The 9252-nt window shown below is 39.5% G+C and overlaps 1 protein-coding gene across 1 annotated transcript in view; it reads right to left on the bottom strand.

The window, feature by feature from the left end:
- Positions 1–528: 528 nt before the first annotated feature.
- The window catches only part of FBXL13 (F-box and leucine rich repeat protein 13), a 248021-nt gene continuing 239297 nt past the window's right edge, over positions 529–9252 (bottom strand). The window contains exons 20-21 of the mRNA XM_028117807.2: positions 7167–7330; positions 529–718 (exon numbers count right to left, since the gene is read on the bottom strand). Of these exons, the coding sequence (XP_027973608.2) occupies positions 529–718; positions 7167–7330 (354 nt within the window). The remainder of the gene's footprint in view (positions 719–7166; positions 7331–9252) is intronic.

The raw sequence follows: 9252 nt of genomic DNA, 5'->3' as shown, positions 1-9252 counted from the left end.
TGTGGAGTTGAGTCCAGGGTTAAGTGGCATTTAGTTCTTACTGTAAAATATCTGGAAATAACAAGAAAGCCTTGTTTCCTTTAAAAAATATATGTCTATACTTTTTATATCGTCACAGATCCTTAAAATCATTGCCCTGGCTCAAACTCTTATGCTGACTCATATGACCATCTCTGCTTTCTTTTGTAAAGAAAAGCTTCTAAATTCCTTGTTAAGAACATCACATCTCTCAGGATGGTTTTATGTAACTATAACCTTAGATTTGATAATCTCATCAGAACTGTTTGTTTGATTAAAGTAAATTTAAGTGGAAAAATTACATTGTAGCAATACTTGATTTGGCTTTTTTTTAAATATGATTAAACCAATTAGAAGAAATAATGTATTTAGAAATATTTGTAGTTGGAATAAAAATCAGGAGATGATTTGCTGCTTGTTTACACTGTTGAGATCCAGGTGGTAAAAACACTTGCATCAGATGAAATTACCAAGTTCTAGATTTTTTGTTCTTCCTGTTGAGGCTGAAGGTCATACTACTTCTTCTTCTCTACTGTGTGTTGACTCTGTCACTATGACTTCTTCATCTCCTTTAAGTGGTGTTATCTCATGTTGTCTTTTAAGGGGCTTGCCTTCATAATCATAGCCAAACCAAAGTGGAGGGTCGTTAGGGTTATATTCCTGCTGCTGAACAATAGATGACATTCTCTTTGCTGCCTCCCTGCAATAATAGTAATTCGCATTAGCCAGAGAAGAAGTAATTACTAGTGCAGAATATTCAAACTAGAGCAAATTTGGAGTAAAAGAACTGTCACAAGTCAATGAATTTCACCGCTCTCTTGCAATCCTGAGAGGGAGGGTAAGGATAATTATGCAAATATTCAGGGTCCCAAAGCTTAAGTAGCTCAGTAGCTCTCTGGTACAGCCAGTTCAGAGATTAACAGACTCCGTGAATGGGTAAGGAAACTACACATGGCAATGGAGTGGGAACACTGAGGGCAACTCTGTAGTGCCCTTGAATGAGCCTTCTGCCTGGTATTTCCAGTTTCTTTGATGAGGGAGTACCCTAACCAGCCAACCTGTGAAGTCCCACCATGCAGGAGCTCTTAACCCAGAGTCCACAGATCCCTATTGGATAGATGGATGAACTTCAGGGAGGTCCATGAATTCCCTGAAAATTCATGCAGTTTTGTATCTAATACACATTTTTCTGAGGAGAGGGTTTGTGACTTTTGTCAAACTCTCAAAGGTGTCAGTGACAAATATGATGAAAAATACTATTGTCTTTCTTAGGAAGAAGTAAGGAAGAAAGCAAAAAAAGTATCTAAAAGTCATTCTGGACCCCAGTTTTAAGAAGGGGCAGGGGGTTTCCACCCCCAAGCAATTCTTAGCAGCTGATGTCCTACAATTCAACTCAATTCCAGAGACAGCATGAAAGATTCCACAGGTTAAAGACTCAGTCTCACTAGACTGCCCTCCACTTTAGATACCAATTACTCCAGGTTGTCACTCAGGCTTCTGACTGACCAGCTATAGAGCAGAAGTTCCAACAATTCCTTGCCCCCCGCCCCTTCTTGGGTTCAATTAATTTGCTAGAGCTGCTCACAGAACTCAAAGAAACATTTTGCTTACTGGATCACTGGTGTATTATAAAAGGGTATAACTCAGGAATAGCCAGATGGAAGAAATATATACGACAGGGTGTAGGGAAAGGCTATGGAGTTTCCATGCCCTCTCCAGGTGCACCACTCCCCAAATCTACACACATTAACCAACCCAGAAGCTGTCCAAACCCTGTCCCGTTAGGATTTTATGAAGGCTTCATTATGTAGACATGTTTCATGAAATCATTGGCCATTGGTGATTGATTTAATCTCCCCTCCCAGGAAATCAGACCAAATACTATGACAAAAGATGCTCTCATTGCTCTTACTGCCCAGGAAATTCCAAGTGGGTTGGTAGCTCTGAGCTAAGAATTATGAAGGAAGACCAAACATATATTGGTCATCTAAATGACCAAAATATATTTCTCATAAAATCACAATATCACAGCATCAGAAAAAAACAGTATATCTAACTTGAAAATGCCTTTTCAAGGGTAGAACAATGCCATTTTTCTAGGAAGTTGGTTTGAATGTTGAGCTCAGTACTCAAAAAAAAAAATGAGTAATTGACAACTGTAGGATCAGAAATGAGTAATGATGCTTGCCCATGAGGGGGCTACTTTGCCCACTATTACCATATATTACATTGAGTTATTGATTGCAAAGTTCTGGAAATAGTCATTGATAAAGAAGCTGGTATTACCACATGGTTTGAGTTAAATTTGTGCTCGATGGCTATATGAGTGCAGGCAGCACAATGAAATTGGAAAAGGCTGAGATGCACCAGTTGTTTAAAATACTATTTCCTTTGAACCAAATTTTAGATGTATTAAAATAATTATAACCAAACTCAACAGGGAGACAACCATAGCATTGCTAATTCCATCTCTTACCACATTGCTTTTGGCATATATAATTGCACTCACATAAAACAAAACAAACAAAAAAAACCCCACACAAGTTTAAAGAAAAATATGAGTAAAAGTAAATATACAAATTTCTAGTTCTGAGCCACCAATCCTATGGACTAAAACTTGGCAAACAAGTGTCTTCTCTTTAGAGAAGTACTTATTCTCAAATTTGAAAATGATAAGTTTATTGTCAAAGATGAAGTTTGGCATTCTGTTAATGTTTTAATTTTTTTTAAGTGTGGTCCTACATTTGAAACTTCTTATATGACCTTTGTATGTCCTCTAAGTAGGACATCATTATGCAGTAATAATAGTGTTACATCTTTAGCTTTCCCCCATTTTCCTCTGAAGATTATTCTCCCTTTCCAATTCTGTGGAGTTGAGATTGCCATGTCTTTGAGGGTGTTTTTCATGAGATTGTTTTCCCTTGAGTACTTACTGCAACATAATACCAAATGCTGAGGGAATCCGAAGCATAAAATACTGGCACCATCAGTTTCAAATATAAAACACTACCCTAGGCAACGGAGCTTCATTGTTACTTACCCTTCACCCCATGTCTGCCTATTTAAACTCGATCCATCTTTCAAAACTTCAAACCGATCCAGCCTCCCGTAAAGACCTAAACCCAGTCCCTTTCTCCTCTGAACTCTGTAGGAAGTTGATCATGGAGTTAATTAGTTTCCAATACATAGCTTCATGGCATTAATTGTTTATAATTTTAAACTTTATTATTTTCCTTTTGTTTAAGAAGGTAGTAAGTTATTTAAGGGTGTATTCCATTTCTTTGTGTCTTCAGTGACAACCAAAACAAGACATATTCAGCAGTTTACACCAACAAAGGAAGCCCCTTTTGCTCTCTTCTGAAGGTTTGAGGCTTTCGTAGGTTGCTATTCCCAGCCCCCTCTTGCCCCCTGCCTCCCAAACAGCAGAGCTCTGGACGTTCACAATTGTTGGTCATGATTCAGTGTCACTGATGATAAGACCAGTACGATTACAGGCAACAATGGTCTTAACCTTTAGGAAAAGGATGAGTTTGGGGAGTAAAAGATTTGTAAGTAATTGACCAAAGTATATGTAACTTTTGGCCTCAGAAGAGCAACAGTTTTTGAGAGGTCTGGTAGGAGGATAAGTACTCTTAATGCTGATTTGGTAACATTTAAATAATGGGTCATACAGTTCCTCAGTCAGCTACAAGCCAGGGTAAATTAGATGATAATTAGGGCAAATAACGGGAGTTTGAGAAAAAAAAAAAAACAAGAAAGTTGGGGATACTGAATCCTCAATATAGACAAGAAAAATAGGGAATGAATAGGGACGAGTACTCGTTAAATGCAATGCGATGAGATAGAATCAAAATAAGTTTGAGCACTACCCATGGGGGAAGTACCCAATGGTATATGCTGTTAACTTTAAGCAGAGCAAAGAGCAATTTTGTTTAAGATAAAAAAATAAGTTTATTTGGTAATAACAGAGGAATTGCAATTCAGGACAAGCAAACTATGGTAAACCATAGGCAAGTCCAAAAAGAAGAAGGGAAGGTCAGCTTTTATTATGTTTTCAGAGGAAATTGGGGAGGCTTGCTTTCAACAAAGTTTTTGGAGAAGACAAGAGTTTGAGGTTGTGACAGTTTCTCATTGACTGCAAGTGGTAGTCAGTGCATTGTTGCTGGGGCAGGAATGGATCTTTTTTTTTTAAGATTTTATATATTTGACAGAGACACAGCGAGAGAGGGAACACAAGCAGGGGGAGTGGGAGAGGGAGAGAAGCAGGCTTCCTGCCAAGCAGTGAGCCCGATGCGGGGCTCGATCCCAGGACCCCGGGATCATGACCTGAGCCGAAGGCAGACACTTAATGACTTAGCCACCCAGGCGCCCCATGGATCTTCCTTCCTTTTCTGAAAAGTGGGAGATAAAATTCCTGTGAAAAATGTCTTCCCATGTTGAAATACAGTTGACCCTTGAACAACATAAGGGTTAGGGGAGCTAACCCCTTATTTCTTGGCTCCTTGCCACCCTTACCTTAGCTCTTAGTGGTAAGCACTGCTCTTTGTTCCACCCATAGTCAGCTTCAGTGAAACTAAACATCTGAGGGTCCCCTGACCATTGGAGGTAATGCTTACAGACCAGAGAGGAGCAAAGGATCAGGTCTCAGACCCTTCTTCCCTTCCCTTCCTCCCCCAGTCTCAAAAGCCAGGAGGTTAAGGCTTTCTGTAGTCTACAGAGTGTTTCTAAGGCATATCTTAAAGCATGTAGGCTTTCACAGCAAGGGTAGTGGGGAAAAAAACCGAAAAATGTGAATCTGGACTGGGGCAAATCTGGGATTATTAGAATTTGAATGTCAGTGTACACAATTCCCTAATCTATTTCCTCTCCACCTTTTAGAAAATCCTTAGCCCATGAACTAGCTGTCCTCACCACCTTACTCAGATCTTTGGCATCCATCCTCTTAGGACTGACTCCTAAGACTCAGGACCTGACCAAGAGAACAGACCAGCGGGGTCACTGCCTGCAAATATCTCTGAGTTCTTTTTCACACATCCTGTTTTGCTGGGTGTTTGCACACATGCACTTTTGAACAATATCCAGAAACTTGAAAATGAAGAAACTGAATGTTCCTGCCAAAAAGAACACACACACTCTCTCTTTCTTTTAAAGTAGTTTGGTGTCCTGGTATGGTCAATATATGGGAGCTAGGAAATACTGAAAAGAAAATGTATGGTTAGGAATTACTATGTGTTCTAAATTTCTTAGAGTACATATGGAAGGAATCCTTTGACTCCCTTCCACTCTGGCTTGACCTAAGTGACACTAAGGTCCTTGGACCTTGTAGGAGATGTTCTGGGAACCGAACCAGTGTGCTGCAGTGGTTAGTCATCATTACTCATTTAACTTGGTGAGACAGGTTTCTCTGGATCAATAAAAGCATGATTTTCAAAATGATATGTCACAAACAGTTGTGAAGTAACACATTAAATGTTTAATTATAATGAGGTACTGAATTTTGTGATTTTTGGGTTTTATAAATTAAAGGAAATTCAAGGTTATTCCTATAATAACATTACTTGCCCTCACACACATTTCCTCCTAGTTTCTTGAGTAGGCAAAAAAGGGTGGGGGGTGTTGAAGCCAACACAAAGACTGCTGGTAACCACCAGCCTCTCAGATTTATGCATCAACAAGTAAACTGGGCACAACAGAACTTATGTGCCCCCTTATTGATCAAGTCGAGTGTTAGAGCTTTCAAAAAGCTTGAAAATCACTAATCTAAAGGCAAAAGAGCAACATAGTAATGATTAAGACATAGGTACAAAGTACAACTCTGCCTTTTATTTGTTTGACCTTGGGACTTATTTAAGCTGCTTAAACCAGTTTCCTTATTCATTTTTATGGTAATGGGGGTAATTATGAGGATTAGATGAGATAGTAAACATAAAATAGGTTTAACACAATACATAGCAAATAATAATTGTTAATATTATTTGTTCATACTAACAACATTCAGTAGCTCCAGATCACAAAGGTTTTCCCCAAAGACTTTTCCATGAGTTGGAGAAGAGAACTCTGATAATCAGAGTTTTATTTCCTAGCAGCAGACCTCTCAGGGTGCCTGGCTAGTAATTCATGCTGCCAGCAACTGCTACAGAAGGCCTTTAAGAAATCTCTGTACTGGTGTTTGTGGCTCTAAAGCCGCCAAGACTCTACTCATCTCTTTAAAGGTGAAAGTTTTGGACTCCAGACACAAAAACGTCAGAAAGGGCCCTTTATTCTTTGCTAATTATACTTAATGTCTCTTTTACTTCCTTGTGGCTCAGACCCTCCTGGGTTGTGGAGACCATTGTTTAGGTCTTTTTCCCTCTCTCCCACTATGCTTTTCTTCCTTCCTGTTGCCTTTCTCGTTTTTCCCATGGAGGGCCATATGTTGAAAGGCTTGTTGTACACAATTCATCAGGTCAGTTAAAACTTCTTGCACATTTTTACTCTCCGTCAATAGGAAAAAACTAAACAATGAAGCAAATAACTGCTTTATATTTAAAAACTCACAGGGTAGACACCTGAGACCTTCTACTTGTATAGATTGCTTATTTGCCCAACTTTTGCTTCAACATAAACATTTTGCCAGTTGCAGGAACCAGCACGGGCCTGTAGCGGTCAAGCCAGAATGCTTTACCCTGAGCTCTAGCTCTTACAGGAAATCCCTAAATGAGTAACAAGGATCAAGCAAATAGCTTTGAGAGAGATGGGGCTTAGGGTAACTGTTAGTAATCTATACTCAATAGTTCACTGGTTTAATCGAATTATTTTTTAGCGCCTAGGGGAAATGAACTGAATGGAGATATTTTGAGAGGTGAGTAGAGGAAGAGGTGATGACAGTTCTACAAGGAGCAGAGTGGAGGCTTTGAACACCTGCATGGTCAAAGAAAGGGAAGTGCTTGGAGTGGAAGGGCTGCTGGGAAAGAGATCGGAAACCACAGAGACCATTTTAGAAGAGAGTTTCATAATGTTCAGCTCAAAATGTTGGCTTCCATCAGGCAAAAAAATAGAATGACACTTTGTAACTCTGAAAGCCACTCTGTATTACACATGTCAGAATCAGTATTCTGTTTTCTCAGAAAGTAGTTCTCAAAGCTTTTCATATTCAGGTTCATACTTACTTGGAAATACATCTGCAGTATTGCATCTTAAGGATTCGAAGTTGTCTGCAGCCTCTCTGAAGGTCCTCAAGCATTTGGTCAGTAAGCAGGATACAACCAGAAATATCCAAAATGTGCAAGTAATGGCATTTTGCCGATAACATCTCCATTGCGGAGTCTGTAATCTGAACACACAGCCAAAGTTAAGTACTGATTATTCCGATGAACTCCATCCTAGGGAAGAATTGTGTACTAATTGACTTGGGCTGCTGTAACAAAATGCCACAGACTGGATAGTTTAAACAACAGACATTTGTTTCTCACAGTTCTAGAAGCTGAGAAGTCCAAGATTAGGTTACTCACAGACTGTCTGGTGAGGACCCTCTTCCTGGTTTGCAGATGGCTACTTTCTTGCTATATCTTCACAGGGCAGAGTGAGAGCTCTACTTTCTTCCTATTCTTATAAGGACAGTAATCCATCATGGTGGCTCTACAATCATGACCTCAAGCTACACTTAATTACCTCCCAAAAGCCTTACCTCCCAATCCTATCACATTGAGAATGAGGGTTTCAACATATGAATGGGTGGGGGGCAAAAATTCAGTCCATAACAAACAGAATCAAAACTCTTGCCAGCTTGTCACGTGATGGGCCTATAACTCACATTAGTGATTTGACTGTTTCCAGAACAGTAAAATTATGGTTCGGGTAGCACCAGTAGACTTTGTGATCTTGCTGTTATTTTCATTTGAGAGTTCTCTATTTTGGATGGGTGATGTCATCAAAATTTCCTTAGTAATACCCGTCACACCAATGTGAACAACTTATGAAATGCTGCCATAGTGGGATTTGGCTTTACCCTCAAATCCACTCTAAGGCATCATCAATTTAGAAACATAGGTTTAATAATATAACATGTTACAAGACTATAAAAAATATATATACCCTGAAGTTAACCTGCAGACAAGGTCAGATTGCTCTGAGAAGGAATGTGGACATCTCTAATGGTTTGTGTGGAGAGTAATATGGTTCTGGAAAGGGACAAGTAGGTAGACTGATGTTTGTAGGCGGGGAAAGAGAGAGAAGAAGCCACAGAGGCTACATGAATCATGATTCTTACTCTGAGAAATTCTGCTGAGGGTTCCAGCGTCTTGAGAGTTTGCCCAGATGCTCTGCAGAGATAATTCAACTTCACTTCTTAGATTATTTTACTTACTCAGGGTCTAGCTTTTGAATTCATAGCTGAACTGAGCCTTGCTGTAGAATCAATGAGATCACTTTCCTCAAAGGAATTTTTTTCCAACTGGATTTAATTTCTCATTTTAAATGTTTGAACATTCTAAAAAACATGCCATGAGGCTTGGCTCTTGTTTTTAATATAAAGTTGAGAGAATTATGCAGAAAACCCTTCAGTTTGAAATGTACACTTTCTAAGTTTGGAAAAATAGATGTTGTCATTGTCCAAGCATGGCCTGTTTTCAGAACATGCTCAGGACCAAGGTTGAACATTGTGCCTGATTCTCATAAAAATGCCTTCAGACATTCCTGCCATACTATGTTGGTCTCTGAGGATCTGATGTAATTGAAAAGAAACAGGAGAAAAAAAAAAAAGCCCTCAGAACTGTAGAGACAAAGAAAGACCGTGAGAGGATAGAAAAGTCCAGGACAGGTAGAGTTCAGAGAGCTAGGTTTTATTGATTCTGAAGGAGTGAAAAAGGAGCCTGACATTTCCCACAGATCAGAAGCTCAAGATGTTCAATGACTGAACTGACGTTGTTGGGACTTAATGGGGCTGTAAACTCGAGGTGCGGGTGACTGGCTAAATTCTTAACTCCCAGATACAAGGTCCTAATATCCTACTGAGCAGAGATTGTTATTCCCATTTTAGTGCTGGGTAAGGTGGGGTCCTAGTACTAGGTACTGAACTTGGAGGGGAGCTGGTTACAAGGAAGAGCTGGCCTTCCAGCAGATGGATAAGGTGACCATTCAAGATGGACTCGTGGGCTTTGAGAAACCTAGCCTAGGATGATGAGTCAGAAACTAATGTGTTTTATAGCTCATCAAAACCAGTGTAGGTGGAAATATAACACTATGTGTCAACTATAT

Source organism: Eumetopias jubatus, unplaced genomic scaffold (assembly GCF_037043125.1).
Source record: "Eumetopias jubatus isolate StellerSeaLion01/CBP00866 unplaced genomic scaffold, mEumJub1_p1.0 scaffold_14, whole genome shotgun sequence".
Taxonomy (NCBI): Eukaryota; Metazoa; Chordata; class Mammalia; order Carnivora; family Otariidae; genus Eumetopias; species Eumetopias jubatus.
The sequence above is the reverse complement of the archived record's forward strand: the minus strand, read 5'-3'. Positions and strand labels throughout refer to the sequence as shown.